We start from the raw sequence: 23,652 nt of genomic DNA on the forward strand, positions 1-23,652 counted from the left end.
CTCTCCTCTCCTCTCCTCTCCTCTCCTCTCCTCTCCTCTCCTCTCCTCTCCTCTCCTCTCGTCTTTTCTCTTTAGCTTACTTAATATAATTGTTTGAACTGAATGACTGAAATGCCCAAGGCTTTCTTTGCTTTGAATCCCTTCATCCAGTTGACAAGTTAAATGTTCAGTTTCTCAGAACTTACATTTTTCCATAGTATTTTTTTCCTACCAGTATTTTAAATAAATTAGCTGAGTAATGTGCTTGTGTTTAAATAATGATATGTTATTTTTAATTCAACCTTTAGGACAAGGTTTCTCTTCAAACTAACAATGTAAAATAAAAGTTTTAGCCCTTCCTAATGAAATGAAGCAAATGTATTTGTTAAATGAAACATCTCGTTTTTCTTTTGACCGTATGTTTTTCTTGCCTTCTCTTCTCCTTTTTAACTTCATTTTGATTAAATGCCTAAAATTTGAAATTGCGTTAGAATGTTGTTACTGTTTTCGTGTTTTTATAACACTGTGCTTTTAGATATGGTATTTTATTATCAATAAGTACATAGACAGGTGTGATCAGAATAATTTTTATTCCTTTCCAGAAGAAATGGCAACGTATCTTCGTTATGTAAGAAGGCTAGATTTTTTTGAAAAACCAGATTATGACTACCTAAGAAAACTTTTTACTGACTTATTTGATCGAAAAGGATATATGTTTGATTATGAATATGACTGGATTGGTAAACAGTTGGTGAGTACTTTATTCCTGTATAGTGAGAGATTATTTGTAGTACTTCATTTTCCACAGTACAGCTTCTTCAGTGAAAAGAGTTGAGACAAATACCTTTTTTTTAAAAGATTCATTTTAATGGACATTTTAAGTAGCCCCATACTAAAATTATTCCTTAAATTTTACAAAAATCCCACATTAGGACTCCTTACTTTTTATTTTTATTTACTTATTTTTTCAAAGTTTATGTATTTATTTTCTGAGAGAGAGAGAGAGAGAGAGAGAGAGAGAGCACAAGCCGGGGAGGAGCAGAGAGAGGAGAGAGAGAGAATCCCAAGCAGCATCTGGCTGTCAGTGCAGAGCCCAGTGAGGGACTTGAACCCACAAAGTGTAGAATGACCATTTGAGGCCAAACCAAGAGCTGTACGCATAACCGACTGAGCCACCCATGAGCCCCTGGACTCCTTGCTTTTTAAAGTAATGAGTTACCAAAATAAATAAAAAACGTTGAAAAAAAAATTAAAAAAAAAAAGGGGCGCCTGGGTGGCGCAGTCGGTTAAGCGTCCGACTTCAGCCAGGTCACGATCTCGCGGTCCGTGAGTTCGAGCCCCCGCGTCAGGCTCTGGGCTGATGGCTCGGAGCCTGGAGCCTGTTTCCGATTCTGTGTCTCCCTCTCTCTCTGTCCCTCCCCCGTTCATGCTCTGTCTCTCTCTGTCCCAAAAATAAATAAAAAACGTTGAAAAAAAATTAAAAAAATATATAAATAAAGTAATGAGTTACTTTGCACTTTTCATTCCTGATTTAGTTCTTTAAATTTTTTTTTTAATGTTTGTTTATTTTTGAGAGACAGAGCATGAGTGGGGGAGGGGCAGAGAGAGAGAGAGAGAGAGAGAGAGAGAGAGAGGGATGGGGAGACACAGAATCCGAAACAGGTTCCAGGCTCCAAGCTGTCAGCACAGAGCCTGACGCGGGGCTTGAACTCACAAACTGCAAGTTCATGACCTGAAGAGAAGTCGGATGCTTAACCCTGGGCCACCCAGGCACCCTGTCATTCCTGATTTAGTTCTTAATATGAAATATATATTTTTTTTGCATAATGTTCCATTATTTTAAAAGATCTGTTATACATTTTGCTTATTTCAGCCGTTTCTCAAAACATTTGTAATTTAAATTTGTAAGTTCTAGCTATACTAGCAGTTTTAGGCTATGTCTTGAAATAGATACTTAAAAATTGGAGTGTGTTTTCTGTTTTTAAAACTGTTCTAAGTTTTTATAACTTAAGAAAATTTATCTTGGTTATAACTAGGATTGGTGATCACTTATAAAGGGTCTTGTCATTAAATTCTTTATTTTACTTATTTGTCTTTATTTTATTATTATTATTTTTTATTTTGAAGAGAGAGTGCACGAATGGGGAGAGGGGCAGATGGAGGGGGAGAGGGAGAGCGGGTCTCAAGCAGGCTCCATGCTCCGTGTGGAGCCTGAGGCAGGGCTCGATCCTACAACCCTGGGATCATGACCTGGGCCCAAATCCAGAATTGGCCGCTCAACCGAATGAGGCACCCAGGTGCTCCTAAATGTTTTCTTTGAAGAGGCATCTTTTAAAATACTTACTCTCACCAGTTTTTTTTTTTTTTTTTTAATAAGTATGAGTGTCGTACAAGATTTTCTTTACTTGTGGCTCACTGTTAGTGAATTTTTATCCGTATTTGGAACTACCAAACTCTCAGATTCACATGTTTTTGAACAATGGCTTATTTAAGTGTTTAATCTATATTTTTCTTTAATCCAAAGTGATTTGATTGTATGTGGTATCTATGATGTCAGCCTGAATAAACTGTGCTTAAAGTATTTATGTTAAGTTTTGAAATATATTTGAAAAATAAAAATTTTTGTAAGTCTCTCCTGTGCCAGAATATTGACAGTAAGCCAGTTCATGACCTTATTTAAAAAAAATCTTTTCCTCAATTTTCTTAAAATAATTTATTGTGTTTATACATTAGCTTTGAAATTGAGAGACATGCACACGTACACTTTCATTTTTTTTTATACGATAAAGTAACCTAAAAGTAAAGACAGCATTAGAAAGTCTCGTATTGATGTAAAAAAGTGAATACTTGATAAAATATCTAACTATCTTGAAAATCCTCTAAAGAGTAGCTGCGTTTCCCTTGTGTTAGCTTGTTATTTTTAATGACACAGTTCAAAGATGGTATCTTTTCTTCAGGCTTTAAGTGTCTTTAGTTTTTCCTTGATTCCCTTAAGCAGCTAAACGATTTTAAGTGAGACTTCTGAAATAGAGGGTATTGATGTTAACTATTGTATTGTAGCCTACTCCAGTGGGCGCTGTTCAGCAGGATCCTGCTCTGTCCTCAAACAGAGAAGCACATCAACACAGAGACAAGATGCAACAATCCAAAAATCAGGTTTGCTGCCCTTTCAGATTTGAAATATCTATATTTCCTTCTGTACTGCCTTCTGAGAGCTTAAACATATTTGGTGGTTTACCATGCCCAGATGATAGCTTTATATGTGTGTGTATATGTGTGTGTGTGAGCGTACACACACATGTAGATAGGTACCGAAGGATTGAAATACCTATTTTTTCTTCAATAGACAAAAAAACAGATTATATACACACCCATATTAAGGATTGAAGATACATAGATTTGCAACAAATAAACCTACTCTTTACTGTTTACTAGTTTCCCTGTTCACTAGTTTAAAAGTCACATGAAAATGTGTAATCATAAATTTCTAATTAGCGGTATAAGTTGGTATAAACTTTGAGAATATTTGATATTCTACTAGAATGAAAGTATTTGGATATGCTGTTGGAATAAATTGTAATAGCGGTTGGTATTTGTAACTATAGTCTGATTTAGTGGAAACTAAGGAAAGTAAGGAAAACAGTGTGACCTGTAAGAAGTTGTTGTGTAATGAGCGGTTAAGAGCTCACTCAGTCTCTGGAATTGGGTAGACCTGGATATGACTTGATCCTGGAGAAATTACTCTATCTTTCAAAGCCTCAGTTCTCTCTTCTGTGAAACAGAAATAGTGATTGTTAATTCCTAGCATAATAGTAAGCATTCAGTAAACCTCCTCTCTCAAGGCTGTTATGATTATTATAATAAACTCATAAATAACTATGTTGCCAAGCAGTGTAAGCTCGATCACGTGAAACATACTAATATAGTACCACGAAGGATCACTGAATATGTGGCATTTATAGAAATTTCATGGGGAAGGTGGCTTTTGAGATGAGCCTGAAGAATGAAGGGAATTTTTAAAGGCAGATGAGGCACAAGGCCATTTTGGGGGAGAGTAAACAGGGTAAGATATGAAGCAGAAGTTGAAAAATGTAGAGTTTGAGGAATAGTAAGCTTTGCAGTTTGCTTGGAGCCCAGAGTAGGTTTGAGGCAAAGCATAGAAGATAAACAGGCAGCAAAGAGTGTGTGTTTCCTGGGCAGGGTAATTGAAAGCTGTTGAAATTTTTGTGAAATGAAGCTTTATTTAACCCATCTTTGACCTGAAACATTTTGCTAATTTGGGTCTTTAGAATTTTCAGTTATAACCCTTTCTGGGGAAGGATCATGTTAACACATGATCCTTAGCCTTTCTTCCTCTTCTTTTATCCCACTGGAGTTCCATTGAGTTAAACAAGAGATGAAAATCAAAGGAAAAAACACAACTTATTAAAAATCATAGCAAAATAAAGTGCTCCATTTAGGGGATATTTAAAACCATTATGCTTTAACGTACAGCCACTTTAAAAAGAGTAGTTTTAGAATTTTGCCTTAGAAAAATTGGGACAGGAACCGGTCTTCTATAGAAGTTACTTCATATATAAATTACTACTCGTTGATAGCTTGAATACTCTGGTAAGGTGCTGCCTATAGAAAGAAATGGCTCCAAAGTCCAAACTTAGGGTTGGTGTTTTATAAATCACAATTAATTTCTCATTGGGATGAAGAGCAGTAATTCATGTTCTCTGGAAATCACTACTTGAGCTATTAGGTATCACAGTAAGTGAAGTTCTTATTGTCGAGTACAGTTAGATTGTAAGTATTTTCAAGTTTAAGTTCTATATGGTTTAGACTTGTCTTCCTAGCTAGATTGTGAGCTTACTGGGGGTAGGAACCATATTTTGTGTGTGTGGAGTCCTTGTTGCACTAAATGTAGGGAGTCGAGTTTTGTTTTTTGTTTTGTGTTTTTTCAGGAAACCCGTTAGGGTAGCTTATATATTAAACTTGAAACCTGGCTATGCAGACTGTCCACATAATGGAAAACTCAAAAACGTTTCCTAAATACCTGTGAAGCAGTAAACAAATATTTCAGTCCTGTGAGAAACCCAAAGTTGACAGTCGCAAAAGAACATGAAATTGAATGGCTGAAATGTTGTAATGTCCCCAGATGCACAGTTTGTAACCTGAAGTCGATGGTTGAAGTTGCGGGTTTCCCGAAATTTTAGACACAGTGTCACGTGCACGTGACAGTGGATTCTGAGGCGAGGCTGTCGATAGAGCTTTTACTGTCTTCTGAATGCAGTCCATGACCCTCTCATGTCACCTGTTGTTCTGGGCAGCATGGAGGTATTTGTCTCTATTTCAGCAGCATTTTCCGTCTTTCTTCTTCAGATTCATTCTCATCTAATTTATCTCAATTTAAGCTACACACCTGCCAGATTTGAGTCATGAACATGGAGAGTTTAATGAAAAGGCCGAGAACTCTTGTAATTGTTTTGATAGACGTACTTCATGCCATCTCACACTTCGTACATAACTTGGCCTTGTGCAGTTTGTTTGGGAAGCTTAGTGGTGGAACATTTATTCATTGTGCTCCTTGCACTTAACATCTCTTCCTGCCCAGGGTTGCTCTGGCTACTGATAGCCTCAGGCTCCCGACAGCCTAGTATACTCGGTGGATTGTGGGACGTTGTTCTTTTTTGTGGCAAGTTTTTCTTGACTTAGGGTGAAAAAGAGAGGAAGAAAGGAGGACTGAAGACTTGAGAACATGTGTAATTGTATTAAGGAGCTAGGTAGTACTATGCGCAGAGCAGAGCAGTTGGCTCTTGAGTTTGAATCCCTGCTGTATTTTGCAATTTCTGTGATCTTAGGCAAGTATTTAAAGTCTCAATCTCTTCCCTCATTAAAATGAGGATAATACTCTGTATCTCAAGATGAGATAACACCTACAAAGAAGCTAATGCCGAACCAAGTTGTAAAAAGAATTTTAAATATTTTATCCCTTGCCCTTCTTTTTATTAGTGTCATCCACATTTTCCTGAAACGTACACATTGACCCCTCTTAAGCAACTCCTGATTCTGCTGGTAGATAATTAGTTTGTGGTTATTGCCATGCACATTTGCCGAGTCATGTAAAAGCATCAAGAATTATCAGCCTGTCCTGGGAATGGGTTCCTTAATTTGAACCAGATAAAAAGAGGTGAAGGAAGCAAAGGGATTCATTGAATAAGTAGGAGTGTCAGTGAACAACAACAAAAAATTGCTCGTCATATACATTTAGTGTTCTCTATAACACTGTTCCCTTTTCAGAGAGCTTTGTCTGTTTTCTCATATTAACCTCACAATCAGAAACATGGTACTAAGCAAGAGAGAAAGATTTTTTAGGATCTAAGTACAGCTATTTAAGGACTATCTTTTTTAACATTGCCAGAAGTAGTCCCTCCTCAGAAAACCAAGGGGGACCTCTACTGTAAGAAAATAATACTGGATGGCATCTTAGTACTTCTGTGATTTATTTGGAATGCTTTCTGGGGCACATCATTTTTTACCTCCCTGGTTCTTTGTTAACTTCACTTATAAAATTTAAGGGTGGAGCCCATGGTATCTCAAGTCCTTTCACTTCTAAATTCTATGGTTCTGTTTTACTTCTTGTGGTTGATCAATACCTAATAGTAGCCATTTAACTAAGAACCTCTCCACATCTAGTACACAAAGGTAATTGCAGCTGTGATTCAGAATAGTGAGGGTATTTTAAATTTCCTTTTATACATTTGTTTTCTCTATTATAAGGATGAGATGTTTAACATATTGGGTTTTTCTTCTTCCACGCATGCCACATGCATTAAATAAATGGCAGTCGGCAGACCACAGGGCAGCTTGGGACTCCCAGCAGGCAAATCCCCACCATTTGAGAGCTCACCTTGCAGCAGACAGACATGGTGGCTCGGTACAGGTATTTTCTGATTTTTGCATGAGTGATTATTTCCCAAATTTATACAACTAACCCTTTTTTGAAACTCATGGCATGACTTCATATCCTAATGAAAAACTTGTTGCTGAACTCTCCATAATCCTATTCCTTTGTATTTAACCACAAAAGTGAAATTAACATGGCCTAGAAAGACCACCAGCGAGAGATACTACGATTTTACCTTTGTTCATTTTTGCAAGTATAATCAACAACAGTTAGGTAAGTCATACTCACAACAGGTTAGAAAGACAAACTGTATTGTGTGAAATAGGTGTTAAGCTTGATTTTCCAATAATAAGCTCAGTCTTTTTTAATGTAATAGAACACTTTCATATCTTTTTTCCCTTTTGTTGTTTTTGCCTTCTTCAAACTTAAGTCAGCTAAATAGATACGAAACTTTTCCATCCTTCATACTCAGAATGTACTTTCTGATTAACTGGTCAAATAAACATGACCTTAATTTTTATAAAGGTTTATTTTGTTTGTATTTGTAGAAAATAGCAGATGGAGAAAATAATTTCAAGGGCAAGTACTTATTGAATGCTCCCTTCAACTTTCTTTATAAAAATTTAAAACAGCCCTTCATTTATTTATTTATTTTTGATGTGTTCGTTCCCGGACCCATTTTCTGTGCACTTAGAGATAGTTATATCTTGCCCTCTCATGCCCCCTAAATTTCCATCTTTTATGTGTATTGTAGAAAGAGAAAGGTTGCCAAGTCTTTTATTTCTTTTAAAATGCCAGCTTAAGGTAATTTAAATGCTGGTTTAAAGTAATTGAGATAATAAATGTTATCTCAGTCCATTTCAATTTAGAACTTTCTTTAAAAGTTTTGACTTTTTTCCTCCACGTATTTCCACTTGAATAATTTTCCATTATGCTTTACCAAATTTGCATTTTTCTTAGTGTGTATCTATATATATTTAGTTTATTGGAGCTCTGCTCTGGATTTTAGTCTTTCTTGCTTTGAATTCTAAAAAATCCATTCTTGATTAAATCTCCTAAGTTCTCATGTTTTTCTCACATTAAATCTTAGAGGCAATTTAAATTACGTAACCCAATATTTTTATAGAACTTTGGAGTATGTGGAACTTTCAGTCCTGCGTAACAGAGATATTTGAAGAGTTTATAAAAATTTAGACTGAGGGACTCAAGAGACCAGGGTGCCTGAATTGTAAAACTTTATTATGACTCCAATTCATATCCTTGGAAAAGTTAATGGAGCAAATTACATTTAGTTTCATAACACAAACTAGATTGTGTACGTGTCTGTATATGTTTACACGTTTCTAAAATGTTCTTTGTTACAGTAGCAGGTGTCTTGCTCAGTGTTCAGGGATGTCACAACAGTTAAGACACTATTAGAAAGCTTTCCTACCACTTCTGTACCATTACCACTCTTGTATTTTCTTAGTTTCTTTTTACTCTGTGGGATTCCCAGAGGTAGCTCATGGGATCTCTGGACAATCAAAGGGTGAATGAGTTTGATTGTGGGCTCATGACTCTGGTATTTTATGTTCTCTTTTTTCATATGTTCCCAAAGAGTCGTTTCAACTCTGGTTCTTTCTCATCCCCTCTTCTTAAAGCTTCTCTTCCTACAGAGACTACATCTGGCTTTATCCTAATATGTAATAAGTGATCAGTTTTACTTCCTAGAATTCTGTATTCATAAGTAAAACAAAAAATTTTCACTATTTTCATTGACTTCCTGAATTTATTTTACAACACTATTTAAGCTGACATGATGGGACACTAAGCCAATTTGACTCCTGTGAAAAATTTACTGGCAGAGTAAGTAGGCTCATGCCTGAATCTTGTTCTATCCTAAAATATTGACTTCATTTATGCTCTGTGTCCTCCCCACTTAAAAAGTTGAAAAAGTTACAACAGGACACTTGTGTAATTGGACTAATAAAATTGTAATTTAAAACTAGTAATCAGAGGAAAGAAAGGTGCCTAAAATCCGAGGTAATGTGATAATTATAATAAATGAACATTATTATTATAATATAATATATATATACAATAAATGAATAAATGAATTCCTTTGTTTCTGAACAAAGGAATCTTGTCTGATAAAGGGAAGAGATAAAGAGAAAAACCTTTTTGTTAATACACAAGTGTGAGGATAATTTGCCTTGAGATTCTTTGTGTGATGATCATTACATGACCCATTGGACAAAAGTTTCCAGTGTTGACTTCTTACCGCAAGTAAAAAATTGCCTTCAACAAATATTAAGGACATGTTATCCAGTAGTTTCTTAGGAAAGACGTTACCATAATAAGTAAAGAGCTCTCTGGTGGTAAGTAAATACAGTACACATTTAGGATATGTGGAAGCAGAATCAAGAGTACCCCAAGTGAGTGATTTGGGGCCCACGGCATCCATTCTGCACCTATCACTGCACCCTTTTCCTGGAACTCCGAACTGCTCTCAGCACGGCACCTCAAGGCATTCCAGGCTGCTTCCGGTTGACATGCAAGATGAAACCTCTTGCCATTTTGACCTACAGAAGGATCCTCACTTACTCATTATTTCGCATGTGCTTTTAATAGGAGCTGAATAGTGGAGTCCAAATATGAACGCCTTGTTTTTCCAGAATTACTATATGCATTACAGATCAAACAGATAGGTTGCCAAGTTGATTTCACTGTGTTTAAGAGCGCAAGCCCTGGAGTCAAATTCGAGTTCACATTCTATGCCTTATATTATTCATCAGTAAAACAGAAACATTAATAACGCCTCTAGCTCATTGTTTTGTCATGAGAACTTAAAAAGTATTTAGCATAGAAGGTGGGGCTTATGAAATACTATATACTAGAATAATCTGTTGCTTTTTCAGATTAAGAAACTTGATTAGTGTCTGGGAAGTGAAGTCTAGTGGTACAGCCCAAAGAACGCATTGTCAAAGTGGGATTTATCTAATTTTATTCAATATCTTTAGTGTAATCATATTAATTCACTGACCAGAAGGCTCCAGCTAAACATTGGATAAACTTTTCCCACTTGAGAGATTAAAAATAATATTTAAGTATCTGAGGACTTTATTTTGCATCTGTTCTTGGCTTATATGTGTTTTGGGAAAGTTCCCAGGGCAGTCAGCTTGCGCCCCTTTCTGCTTCCTTTAGAATCCTTGGTAATAAATATGGCTGAGAAACTTAGACCCATTACTTCCAGTTTCTTGGCCATTACATTATTCTGCAAATTTATGTAAATGTCTACTAGGAGGTGCTAGGCACCCTGCTGGAGTCTTTGAATAAAAAGGAGGAGTAACAGATACAAGGTGCCTGTTCCCATGGACCTTTCAGTCGATGGGGAGGGTTAATTAAACAGGCGGTGTGATAAGTGGAGAAAGTACAGGGTGCTCTAAGAATGTATAGGGAAGGACCTAACTTGGATTTTGTAGGTTTAGATTTCCTGGAAAAAGCAATCTCTTTTTTACCTGAATCTGTGTTTTCACCTGTTTTTAACGTGCAGAATCAGTAGGGGTTACCGGTTGAAGAAGGGAGAAGGGTCAAGGGAAGACGGTCCCAGGCAAGAAAACAACACATGTAAGGTTGTGCAGGAGAGAGAGGCTTCACACTAAGCGAATGACTACTATCCATTCAAGCTGGTGTGTGTGTTGAGAAATGAGACTGAGAGGTCAGCAGGAGAAAAATCATGAAGGACCTAACAGGTCCCGTTATTAAATTTGTACTTTATCTGAGAACGTTGGGTGGCCGTGAAGAGATAAGCACGATAACCCGATTAGTGTTTTTTCTAAAGGAGACATTTGCTGGAGACTAAACTGGAGGGAGGAGAAGTCTAAGGCAGGTGTGGCCGAGGGAAGTGATGGGCAGCGGAGATGAAAAGACAGGAGAGGTCTGGAAAGATGCTTAGCAGGTAGAATCTAGTTTGGTGTTGGGGGCTGAGGAAGGAGGTAACGTCATTTAGCCCTTTTTGATCCCTTTCTGCCTGGCGAACCAGGATCTCCAAAATGAGCTTTTATTTATTTTTTATTTATTTTTAAAAATTTTATTTATAGAGAGAATGCGCAAGCAGGGGAGGGGCGGAGAGAGAGAGAGAGAGAGAGAGAGAGAGAGAGAGAAATCCTAATCTTCACTGTCAACACAGAGCCCGATGCAGACCTCCATCTCACCAACTGTGAGATCATGACCTGAGCAGAAATCAAGAGTCGGATGCCTACCCCACTGAGCCACCCAGGCGCCTCCAAAACGAGGTTTTAAAATGTACCGCTGGCAGCAGGCAGTGCTCATATCGCATCCCCTGGGAGCCATGCCAGTGGCTGTAGCGTGACTCCCTGGACACCAGGCCACCTGAGAGCCTGGTCTGGAGAGTGGACAGGTGGTTTCTGCCGAGGGAGGAAGACAAACGGTAAGGGGGCTCCTGGCCAAGTACGTGAGATGGCACAGCTTCTGATGGTTTGGAGATCTCCTCTAGTTGTACAGCCTTGGGTTGCAGTTAAGGAACTCCGTGGCTCTGTCCCCCTCCACCCCCCGACCGGGGGGGGGGGGGGGGGAAGGCCAGAACCGCAAACAGTGCTGCTGTGTTGTGCAGCCAGGTCGCGGGGATGGCCACGAGAGCGTGACAGTTGTCGTACCGGGCGCTGTGATGTTGTAGTCAGCGTGACTCGGAAAATGCAAATGCAGGTGATGATAGCAGGAAAGAGACAAGTGTCTCTTGACAAGGTAACAGGTATGGTTACAAGTCTCAGGAGTCAGTACCACATCGCAGTCAGTCCTCCGTTGCGCCCGTCGTGAATACTCATCTGTCTAAAACACTGCAAATAACCAGTGTCAGCTTTCTTCATCGAATCTTTGAAAACACGGAGGTACTGACAAGGGGGGGAATGAGTGACCGGTACAGTCCTATCTTTCTGTCCTGTTTTCCAGGGCACTGAAATCTGCTAGGGGGAGGTTGTGCAGGGAGAGTCGTGTGCCTTCAGGAGATGAGTCATTTCCAGCTCAGCTCCTTCCGTTTATCTCAGGAGACTCTTTGTCCCGGTGCCACTGGGGTAAATCCGCATTACAGGTTTGCTTTCGGATTCTGCTACCGTAACATTTCCAGTAACATCTCTAGAGCCTCGAGTACTCAAAGAGTAGAGGGCTCTGCTTAGGACTTGCATCAGCGGAAGTGAGATTGAAATCCATTTTGGTGCATCTTGGCCGAAAGTCCGTGAGGATGTCCCTGTGCCTTCAGGATGTCAGTTGGAAATATCAAGAGCATCAGTTAGAACTGTCGCTCTAGGTGTTAGAATATGTAAGAATGTTGGTTCATGTGGTAGGTGTGAACCCTGACCAGGGTCCAGAGATCTCTTTGGAAATTGTTCTAAACTGTGTCTTCATTTCTTAGTGTGCTTTCTTACAGATGACTTTTAGAAAAAGCTTAGGGCGTGAGTGAGATATATAACATTTCAGTATTTCTTGTATATTTACTGGCTGGATGGAGATCTGGTTAATGAAGACAGAGAGCCTGTACTATGCATCTGGCAGCATGCTTACCATAAGTCAGATAGAAATTAGGAAGGTGGTAGTATAACTCGTTTGTATGACGTCGCTGGATTTGGAAAGTAAATTAGTTGGCCTTCTAAAGTCATTGATGACAAAGGTAGCGTGTGTTGTCTTTGTACTCAAAAGTCTATGAGAAGGACTTCTTTTGGAATCAGGTATAGTGGGCAGCCCTTAAGTGAACCATCAATTATCTCCCACACTTAGCTGCAGGCTGTTTCCACATTCTCTCCCCTTAAACTCCGCTTCATCTGGTTGCCTTCTTATTTCTTTTATTTTTCCGTAACCTCTTAAAATAAAAATTAGACTGAGTTTCTTATCACCGTGAGACTATCAGAGAACATTCCTTTAAGAACAGCAAGAACAAAACACCCTGTAAAACACCGGAGTTATTTTTTCAAATGGCAGACTTGAAAGCAGCTGTCATCTTAGATACGCTTTTGTTACAAAAAATCAGCCGTTGGACGCTAATATTTCGTGGACTTGCAGGTTCTAGTTCAAGTTATAATTCTAGAAGTGTCACATAAATGAAATCATTCTTTAGAATTTGGTTGATAAGAATCATTTGTGTTTATGTGATCGATTTAGGTCTCCAGGAATATAATGACATAGCATTTATAATACTATGTCTTTGGGGGGTTTTTTTTGTGGTGTTTTGTTTTTTTTTGTAAAATCCCCCTTTGCATAAAGACCTTAGTTTTCTTAAGTGAAAGCAATTTTACTGCCCTGACATACTCTTATGTCACCGGTATTAAGTAGGCTGCTTTTATAGGAGAACTCTGTTACCGTGTTGCTTCTCTTCTTAGCCTGGGATGTTAGCCTCTACTTAGAGAGTTAGGGAATCTGGGAAAGCAAAGAAAAATTACATTAAAGAAGGTCATAATGGAGGACGTTACTCCCTTCTGGCCTGGTTCTGGTTGACCACGTGGAATGAGATTGGAAACCTTTCAGTAGAGTAGAGCTTATTAGAGTCAGGTATGACTTTGTGTGAACTGAAGTAAGTCGGATTGTATAGTCAGCATGCTCTTACAGGTGCTCTTGCTGGAAATTTAGAATACGTGAGGTGTAAATTTTCAATTATGCCACCTAAAGTAAGGGAAGACATGTTCGAGGAGCTGCCTATAGGTTGAGACGGGATCCGTCCAAGTGTCTAGGGCTCTGGGACACAGAGAAGGAAGAGAAACCTGTGACTATTATGTGGAGAGAAGAGCAGTGGAAGTTGTTCAGTGAACTGTTTATCTTCTGTATGCAACGCATCCTGAAAATTACAGATAGTGGCGAGTACACGAGTATAAGATAAGAATCCTGCTCTCCTTTGTAATTCACTGTAGGAACTCTGACGTTGTAAAAATTAAGAATAAAGAGCTTAATTACGTTTGATAATTAGAGCAAATAGCGACTGTTAGGTGTTTTCCGAAAGAGGGAGAAATAAAGAGAAAAAATTGCCTTGGAACTCAGTAGAATGCCAGGAAGGAGGAAGCTGGTGTCTCAACAGGGGGGCAGATTTAGAAACAAATGGGAGTGTTCCTCTCCTGGGGTTGGTTGTCTCTGAAGATGACCTGGGTGGTTTTGGTGTGTTTTTCAGCCGTGGCCACAAATGTAGTGTTCATTTGTAGGTAGTAGATCCACATAGGATATAGGAACCTCAGCCTCCATGATTCCTGCATTAATCTAGAGTTGTAGGTTGACGCATAGTTGCTTTTCCTGTCATGTCGTGACCTCTTATTAAGAACATGTGAACTAGTGAAGTTTCAGTTAAATGGGGCTCTGTAAATGGACCCAGTAGCCAGCTGTCAATGTGGTGTCCAGGCCCCATGATACGTTAACGTTATTTTTCTTATGACGAGGTCAGGTGGGGGAAGCAGCAGCCTGATTCTTCGCTTTTGAGCCTGGAGTCCAATCTGGGAAGATGGTAGGGGTTACTGGAAATTGGAACCATAGATACAGGAAGAGAAACACATTTAAGAGGGAGTATGAGAGGTTCGATTTTGGAAGTACCGAGTTTGAGGTACCGAACTTGGTCTGAGTGAGTGTGTGGGTCAGTGGTTGGCTCAGCAGGTGCTTTACGTAGGGTTGTAGCTGAAGCCACAAATGCAGGCAACACTGGCAGAGTAGTGGTGGCCGCCATTCACGGAGCTCGTAGTACATGCCTGTCACTGCGGTTTACATAGCGATTCCGTTTCATCCCCGTATCAGTCTTGTTAAATAGATATTCCTGTTTCCCATGTCATAGTTGAGCACACGGAAGTTCAGCACGATGACATATCTTTCCTGGGTTGCACAGCTGTCAGAGCTAACTTTTGTTTCTAGACCCATCTTACTCTAACGTACCAACTGGTGCTAAGCGATACAGAAATGTACAGGAAAATGCGGACCGAGCAAAGAGCAACTGAATCTATTTTCTAGGAATCGGTAACCTTTGAAGAGCAATCTTAATAGAAATCTGATGTAGGGACAGAGTACAGATTGTAGGAAGTTAAGGAATGAGCGAGTGGCAGATGAAAGTGTTAAGACTGTTGTTTTGAAGGAGTTTAGGGGAAAGCAAGAAATAGGATAGTAAGATGACTTTGTACGACCAAGAGGATTGGGGAGAATGTGGGTGTTTTGCCATGATTTTTATTTTGTTTCAGGATTTCGCTCATCCTTGCATGCATTCATTCATTCATTTATTTCAACAAATATGTATTGACTTCTTGTTCTGTGCCAGGTATAGCAGGTAGATATAGAAGGGAGCAGTACAAAATTCTTGCTGTCATGGAGCAGGAGGAGGTGGGAGTGGGTGTCAGTCCACATAATCAGAGGATCGCCTCTGAGTAAATGCTATACAAAGAGTTAGCAGTAGACTATAATGTGACATAGTGTGTCTGAATGGAAGTCTTAGATTGTGTGACAGAAAAGGCCTGCTTTAGAAATGTTCTCTGAGAATCTGAAAGATAGGAAAATGGCCATTCAGCAGGAAGAGAGTTCAGGCATTGAGATGATACCAAAGCCTTAAGGCAGGAATAAGTTTGACATACTGGATGGAGGCTAGTGAACAAAGGAAAAGGTAATAGGAGGTCAAGGGGTAGGCAGGGTTCAGACGTGGCGCTTTGTAAATTGGGGTAAAGAATATGGATCTTTATTTTAAGTGAAACGGGAGGTTGACCCTTGGAAAGATTCAAGTAGATAATTATACGTGATCTGATTTCCATCTTAAAATGAGCGCTCCGGTTGTCATGTGGCCCGTCCGTTAATGGAGGGTAGGGACAGGTGAAAGCAGGACTAGTTAATAGGTTGTTGCTCTCATATCCACAAGAGATCTTTGAGGTGGCCTGAACCACAGCCCTGGTGGTAATAGAGGTGGCCAGAACTGATTCGTCTGGGGCTGTGTTTTGGGGGAGGATTTAACAGGCCTCGCTGATGGATGAAATGTAGGGTTTCAGTCTGAGAGTGGAATCACAGTGACTCCTGGATCAGGGCCCTGACCAGCCGGTTGAAGGAGTCGGCAGGAGGCGAGGGAGACCCAAGCAGGGCGTACAGACAGAAGCACAAGGTCTGTCAGGAGGAGCTGTATGGATGTTCACAAAGGGACCAGTTAATGCCGTAGCCAGGTGCCTAGGGAGATGGGCACACCTGGGGGAACTGGTGGGACTGGAGCACAGGAATTAGCCTTGAAAATAGAGGCAAAGAGACAAGACAGAAATTTCAAGATGAAAAGGGAGTTAGTTGGAAAAGCCAATATTGGATAGCCTTGATTTTTCATACAATATTAGACCTGTTACTTTATTCAGTTATGAACAACTCAACTGCATACTAATTGTTTTGTGTTCTTCGTATTAACTTTCTAATTTGCATACTTTAATCTTAATTTTTATCATTGTATAATCTGTTACTTTGTGTATATGTAATTTTTTTTTTGCTTTTCGGCAGGTTGTAAGTTCGACAAATGGAGAGTTAAACACAGATGACCCCACCGCAGGTCGTTCAAATGCACCCATCACAGCCCCTACGGAAGTAGAAGTGATGGATGAAACCAAGTACGGATTTGTTTTCCTTCTTTGTTCTTAAACTATGCATGTTTGAGAATTATAGTCATTTACAAGTATTCCTGGAGACTTTTTTTAAGGGAATAGGTGCATGCAAAACAAGTGATATTTATAGTTATTTTAACCACTAAGTTGAAACTAGTGCTATTTCAGTAAATAAGTTTTACAATACAAAAATAATGATTTAGGAACTGTGCTCAATTTCTTACTTAGAATTAACAGCCTGTTTTTAGCATTTTATGTTTAGGAGCGTTGATGCATGAAAATTATTTCCATAGGATAGATGCTCGTTTTTTTCTGTAAGCATAAGAATATTAATTTTATAGTATGCTGCATGTGTTCATATTAGTTTCACAATAGTTCTTCTACGAATGTAAATGATAAAGCTGCTTGGAAAAAAATTAAGCATGAAAAACAATGTGATGTTTTCAATGTGGGCTACTTCTGATGATCTCTCTCTCTCTCTCTCTCTCTCTCTCTCTCTCTCCCCCTCTCCCCCTTCGCTCCCTCCCTCCCTCCCCCCCATTCCCTCTCCCTCCCTTTCTCTCTCTCTTTTCCTTGTATTTTTTTTCTTTTTCTCTTTCTTTCTTTCTTTCTTTCTTCCTTTCTTTCTTTCTTTCTTTCTTTCTTTCTTTTCTTTTCTTTTTTTTTTTTTTTTGTGTATAGCTGCCAGAAAGTGTTGAACATGTGGTGAGTTTGCAAGTGTAGGCAGGCAGAAATAGCTCCCTTGACTGTCATTTCAAAGATTTTTGCTTTTTTAAAAAAACATACCTTTCAACATAGAAATTATAATTGGTAAAAGTTGTTCAAAAACATTTGGTGTCATTTATTTGAGGTCTGAAAAGCAAGAAATAATTGTTTGAGGAGCTCTTTTGCCTGCTGCAACTTTTTTTTTTTTTTTTTTTTGCTTTTTTGCTTTAAGTGACGTAGACTTGGGGGCACTTTTTAATTGAGTAGTTGATAACACCCACTCTGCTTGTGCTTGTGCATTTGTTTTGTAACACAGAGGCTTTATTTGCTGTTTAAACAGAAGGAAGTTTGAGTTTTAAGCTCTCTCTTTTCCTGTTTGTAATTTTTAATTCCCGTAGCAGATCCCCCACCCTCACCCCTGTAGTGTCACTAAAACCATATGTCATTTACTAATTGTGTTGCCATTGAATATACATGGAATACACTGATGCATTTCATGATTAACTCTAGAGAGGGAGTGTTAGGGAAGTCCTCGTCTAAATACTTCCTGCTACATGCAGGTATTACGAAAAAAAAAATTCTGTTAGTTGAATTAATGTTGAATTTAAACTATCCTCTGCTTTTTTCTTTTTTCTAGTCCTAATGCCATGTTTAAAATGTTCCTCTTAGTCAGGGCACCTGTGTGGCTCAGTCCATTAAGCATCCGACTCTTGGTTTTGGCTCAGGTCATAGTCTCGTGGTTCATGGGTTCAAGCCCCATGTCGGGCTCTGTGCTGACAGCTCAGAGCCTGGAGCCTGCTTCCGATTCTCTGCCTCCCTCCCTCTCTGCCCCTCCCCTGCTTGTACTCACTCTCTCTCCCTCTCTCCTTCTCTCAAAAATAAATAAGTATTAAAAAAAATTTTTTTAAAGTAAATAGAATGCTCCTCTTAGGGCACCTGGGTGGCTTATTCGGTTAACTCTTTGATTCTTGGTTTCTGCCCAGGTCAAGATATCACGGCTTTATGGGTTCAAGCCCCATGTCGGACTCTGCGCTGGCAGTGGGGAGACTGCTTGGGATTCTCTCTCTCTCCCCACCTCTCTCTGTCCCTCCCCCCACTCACGCCGTGTCTGTCTCTCTCAAAATAGATAAATAAATTGAAAAAAAAAAAAAAGATCTTGGGGCACTTGAGTGGCTCAGTCGGTTGTGTCTGACTTTGGCTCAGATCATGATCTCAAGTTTTGTGAGTTTGAACCTCGCCTTGGGCTCTGTGCTGACAGCTCGGAGCCTGGAGCCTGCTTCAAGTTCTGTGTCTCCCTCTCTCTCTGCCCCTCCGTTGCTTACGTGTGTGCGCGCTGTCTCTCTCACACAAAAATATTAAACATTAAAAAGAAAATTTTAAATATGTTCCTCTTAGTTTTCAGGACAAATTTTGAGTCCACCTGGGGGTAAATAAAGAAAGTTCCTTAGATTAGTAAATTTTGGAACATTCTTTTCATATCCGAGAGGAACCTTACATAAATTTCAGAACAATGCTTATTTGCTGGCTGCAAGATCAGGAAACTTCTTTTGTGAATATTTCTTTTTCAAGAGCCGTAGTGATCAAGTATCCTTTCTTATCACTTGTGACTTCGGCCCTTATTGACAGTCTGACTTATTTTAGTGGATTTGAGGGTATAATTAGCTACATACTTGGGCACTTTTACATCAAGAATAAAAACCGCAGTTGATGTTTGTGCAGACGTAAGCTCACTTACAAAAGTAGGGTGGCAGTGTGTCACGGTGGGGAGCACGTGTCCTGTGCAGGCAAGCACAGGCTGTAGAACCCTGCTTGTGTCACTTACAGTTACCTTCTTGAAGCTCGTTCTGCAAAACGAGCCTATGAATACGTCCTTCGTAGGCTGTTGAGGAAACGAGTGGGGATAAAGCCCCGCTTGTTTGTCTGGTGCGTGGAGGGGGCTCCGTAACTATCCCCACCCTATTTATTCCTCCGCTTCCGGCTGCCAGTGACCTTCCCCATCTCTGTGTTCTCAGCTGTGTGATTCTTCCATCAGTGTCTCATATTTTCACTTCCATACCCACCCTCTTCGCTGAGACTGGCCGTTCTGTGCACACGTCGTGCCAGACACCTGCTTTTAGCCAAATCGATGACCTTTTCCCAGTTTATTTAATCACCGGTTACACTGCTTGGATTTTAGAATATCTGAAACTGCCCTTGCCCTTACGTCGATTGCACACCAGCAGGGAGGATTGCAGTGTATCCGCATGCATACGTAACTTGTACATGATAACTGCCATGAAAAGGTATAAAAAACCTGTAAGGGCTTACAAAGAAAAGCCTTACTTACTGCCAGGGTGATCAGAGCACGCTTTCTGGAGGTAGCTTGGAAGAATGGCATCGTGATTTATTTCGCTGGGATGGGTGTGGGTGTATGTGTTGTAGGTTTGCGTTTCTATCTGTAGGTGTTAGAAGATGAGAAAAAACGCAAGTGTGGTGGGAAGGTTCTTCCTGAAGGAAGGGTCCTCCGTTGCCTGGAGATTTGAGTCCAGGTTCCTTGGCACGGTTGGCCCCAGGCCCTTCATCCCCCTCCTAGTTTGGCCTCTGCTCATCCTGGCCAGCCCCATTCTCCATTTTGAACACTATTCTGTGGGTTCTTTCAGTCTGCTCTCGGTATATTGTTCTCTTGACCTCTCTCCAGCTTCTTGAAACTTCTTGAATTTCTTGAAAGCAAGACCTTTTTCATCTTCAGATCCCCAGTGCCTAAAACAGGATGGTGAGTTACTACTAGAAAATTGTAATTACATAATGTGGCATATCCATACAACGGACTGACCATTGTTTGCTGGCCACGTACAACACCGAAATCAGGCACGTGATGCTAAGTGAAAGAAGCCAGGCACAAAAAATACCCCAGGATTCCATTTTGGTGAAATGTCCAGATAGGTCAATCAAGAGAGGAATCTAGTCATTGCCCAGGGCAGGGGAGAGGGGGCGGGAGTGAGGCTATGTGGTTTCTTTTGGGGGCAGTGAAAATGTTTTCAGGTTTGATTGTGGTGACGGACACAGGGCTCTTTGAATATATTAGAAACCACTGAATTGTAAGCTTTAAAAGGGTGAGCTGTATGAGATTTGAGTTGTATCTTAATAAAGCAGTTATTAAAAAAAAAATGGATAGCAACCCATGATTTTAGTAAAGCCTTCCTGCAGATGGGCTACAGAAATCCTCTGAACTTCCCTGCCTCTTCACTGGCTGAAAACTCTTTCAACACCTCGCATTGGTTTCCCTTTAATCAGGGTGACTGTTACACTCATACCTTCTTAGTCTGTAGTGAAGACAGGAGAGTGTGTTTTTTCCTAAATTGCATCACCTGTCGAGAATTCTCTTCCACACTGCGTTTCCAGCTTCCCCGTGACTGACAGAGATCGCCCTCACCCCACCCTATTGATTATAATATATTTTACATTGGGCATTTTATTTCTTTTTGAGTATTTATTTTGAGAGAGAGAGAGAGAGAGAGAGAGAGAGAGAGAGAGAACAGGGGAGGGGCAGAGAGAGAGAGAATCTCAAGCGGGCTCTGCACTGTTAGTGTGGAAGCCAACTTGGGGCTCGAACTCACAAACGGTGAGATCATGACCTGAGCCGAAATCAGGAGTCAGACACTACCGACTGAGCCACCCGGTGCCTCTGAACATTTTTGCGTCTCAAGGTTCGATACGTGATTTCCCAATGATGGAAATTACACTGTTGTCCAGCACATTAAATGGCTCCTTCGTTAGTGATGAGATTTCACTTTCTTCACTGTATCAGAGAGTTTTTTGTTTCTTTTTCAAGTTCGGTGATACAAATGGTAGCACCCTTATCTTTCCCTCCAGGAATTTAGGAACACAAGGCTTCTTCTGGTTTAGTTACTGACTTTTTAAGTATTATGCCATTGTCTTTTCTCATCTCCCTTGCTGTCTTTCCCCTTTGCAACATTTGCCGAACAGTTACTGCATATTTGGTAATGTCACGATGAGGAGGAGAAGTCAAGGCCCTGCTGTTCCCTTAGAAAAGATAGCAAGTACCCAGTAACTGTCAGGTGGTAGTCCTCAGTCCTGGCTTCGAATCACAAGCGTCTGGGGAGTTTGCAGAATAGGCCGGCCCTCAGGCTGCGCTATCAGTTTCCGATTTCATTGGTCTGTGGTGGAGGTCCGGCTGGCAGTACTTTTAAAATGCTTGGAAGCTGATTCTAAGGAGCAACCAGGATTGAGAATCATTGGTCTAATACCAGGTATTCCAGGATTGGCCTCTAGGATATGGTGTTACTGGATTGAAGAGACTGGAGTGTGCACTTCCAGCTGAGAGATCAGAGACCTCTTCCTGGGTAAGGGCACATGGGTCCCGGTTCTCGAAGATGAGTAGGTTTGGCAAAGGAGTTGGATGCAGGAGACAGGGAGAAGTGGCCGAGCAGCACGGGAGCGAGGAAAGAATGAGGCAGGTGAGAGGAGTAACCCAGGCACGTACAGAGTGTGTGAACGCATCACAGTGGGAAGTCGTCTAAGTGCCTCATCGCAAAGGACTTTTGTAGGCAAGTAAAGAAAAAAAAATAGACGTGATCGGTTCTCAAGACAGAAGAGCAAGCTGTGGGTTTTAAGGCAAGAAATGGTACCATCAGATCGAGCCTTGAGGCATTTAGTTGGGCAGCACTTTTGAGGCTTGTGTCATTTCCTGGGGCTCATTACATTCTATAAAATCCGTCCGCCCTCCCTCCTTCCCTCCCTTGTGTCGTATGGGCTGCCTGGACAGGAAGCTTGATGCAAGGTGAGACCAAGAGGGGAGTGGAAATAGATTGGAACCCCATTGTAAGAGCCGTGTGGGCTTAACATCTAGACCGTGGAGGACCATGGGTGAGATAGTAAAGGCAAAGGACAAGGTCATCTCTAGGAGACAAGTTTGGATGATACACTGGGGAGAAGAAGAGACTTAGCCTGGACGTGTGTTAAGAGGCTCTTAGCAGTGGTGGAGGCCACAGGTCCTGGAGTAAGCTGGCACGAGAGGATGGCCCAACTTTGAAAGTCATTTCAGACTTGAGGGACCAATTGCCTGCGGATGGAGAGGAAGAAGTTGAAACTGAGGGTAGATCTGTGGTTCCCATTTAGCATGGTTTTGTGGATGGACTTGGGCTTCTGTCTAAACTCTTTTTGCTTAACTGGTCAGTTCGCATGTTTTCCATAAGGGATCCAGATATATGAAAGTACGTTTCATTTATAGATCTGAAGGGAGAAAATCCTTTGTCAAGGAATTAAAGATACGTGTATACTCATCGACCCCGATAAGGGGAGCCTAGGCTCCAGAGTCCTAAGTGGGACGGGTCCAGCAGGTACAACACAGTCTCGCAACCGAAGGTGGAGACAGTGAGTTACTGCTGAAGGGACAGGTAGGAACTTCAGATCCAGACAGAGCAACATGGGTCATTTTCTGGGTAGATGTGAGAAGAAAGGATATGATGTGGATCTCAGAAGACAGTCACATCCTAGAGGAAGCAAAGAGGCATTGAATAAAGGGGAATTGGCGGTATAATGTCCCAAGCAATGCCTTGTCCCTTGTGTTTTCCTCATAGTTGAGGACTTTGATCCGTTATGATTTCCTGTTTACTACCTAAACAGTATTTACAGCGACAACCCTCAAGTTCATCGGAAGCAGCATTTACCATTTATTTCCAAAGAATTTAAGAGTAGAGGTGTGGCTTCAACCCTTTTAGGCTAGCTATGGAATCATGTGAGAAGCATGAGCCTGACCTGGGAGAGCATATTAGCTTGCTGGAACCACATAGGCATAACCAAGAAAGAGCCAAGAAAAAAAGAAGCATTGACAAGAACATGATTTAAATGTCTGGTAAGCTTAATCCATTTCCCCCAGGGTTGTCAAGAGTGGAGATCTGAAGAGACTGCAAATGAGGTGTAGACTAATAACATAAGAAAATAGAGCCCCTGAGCAGCCTGGACAAAAAATGGGCTTAAAAAATGTAAGGGTGTGGCTAATTTTCTAAGGCCAGCTAGTTGAATTTAGTGACCAAAAGAGCTCGCTCCCCGCATCTGTGAGAGCTTGTGTATGTGCACATTCCTGCAGTATTGGCTGTTGTTTGCAGTTACTGTTAGCAATAACTGTATTCCTCTTTCAGCTGTACCAAGGGTTAAAATCACATGCCTCTTTTTACACATTTGCCTGCACTCATATAAATTGATGCCTTGGTGGCCACTCAGTGTCTCCAGCCCTCAGCTCATAGATTCTGGTCCAAGGACTCACTGGAGGTGGAGGAGCTGGAGGGGGGACCTGGCAGGTACCATGTAGACAGAGCGGTGCCACTTGCGATTAGTCTCCTTGAAGAATCTGGCGGCGCAAACTGCTTTTCCCCAGAAAAGCTTCCACAGGCACCAAAGTCTGCATTCAGTGAGATTTCACTAGGGCTTGTGGGCCCCAGGTAAGAACTCGCGCTTTAGAACATGCTTTGGAATTTTGACTCGGTTCTTAGGCTAGGAGTTTGC

The 23,652-nt window shown here is 40.7% G+C and overlaps 1 protein-coding gene across 9 annotated transcripts in view; it reads left to right on the plus strand.

Annotated features, from left to right (window-relative positions):
• The window catches only part of CSNK1G3 (casein kinase 1 gamma 3), a 107,033-nt gene that overhangs the window by 77,380 nt on the left and 6,001 nt on the right, over positions 1-23,652 (plus strand). For 4 of the 9 annotated variants that reach the window (XM_040444343.1, XM_040444342.1, XM_040444346.1 and 1 more), the window contains exons 9-13: positions 582-730; positions 3,040-3,135; positions 6,812-6,907; positions 16,343-16,449; positions 17,125-17,148. In XM_040444343.1, coding sequence (XP_040300277.1) covers positions 582-730; positions 3,040-3,135; positions 6,812-6,907; positions 16,343-16,449; positions 17,125-17,148 — 472 coding nt within the window. The remainder of the gene's footprint in view (positions 1-581; positions 731-3,039; positions 3,136-6,811; positions 6,908-16,342; positions 16,450-17,124; positions 17,149-23,652) is intronic. The other 5 variants (XM_040444348.1, XM_040444347.1, XM_040444349.1 and 2 more) reach the window with 5 other exon arrangements.

This window comes from Herpailurus yagouaroundi, unplaced genomic scaffold (genome assembly GCF_014898765.1).
Source record: "Herpailurus yagouaroundi ecotype Mexico unplaced genomic scaffold, PumYag 192, whole genome shotgun sequence".
NCBI lineage: Eukaryota > Metazoa > Chordata > Mammalia > Carnivora > Felidae > Herpailurus > Herpailurus yagouaroundi.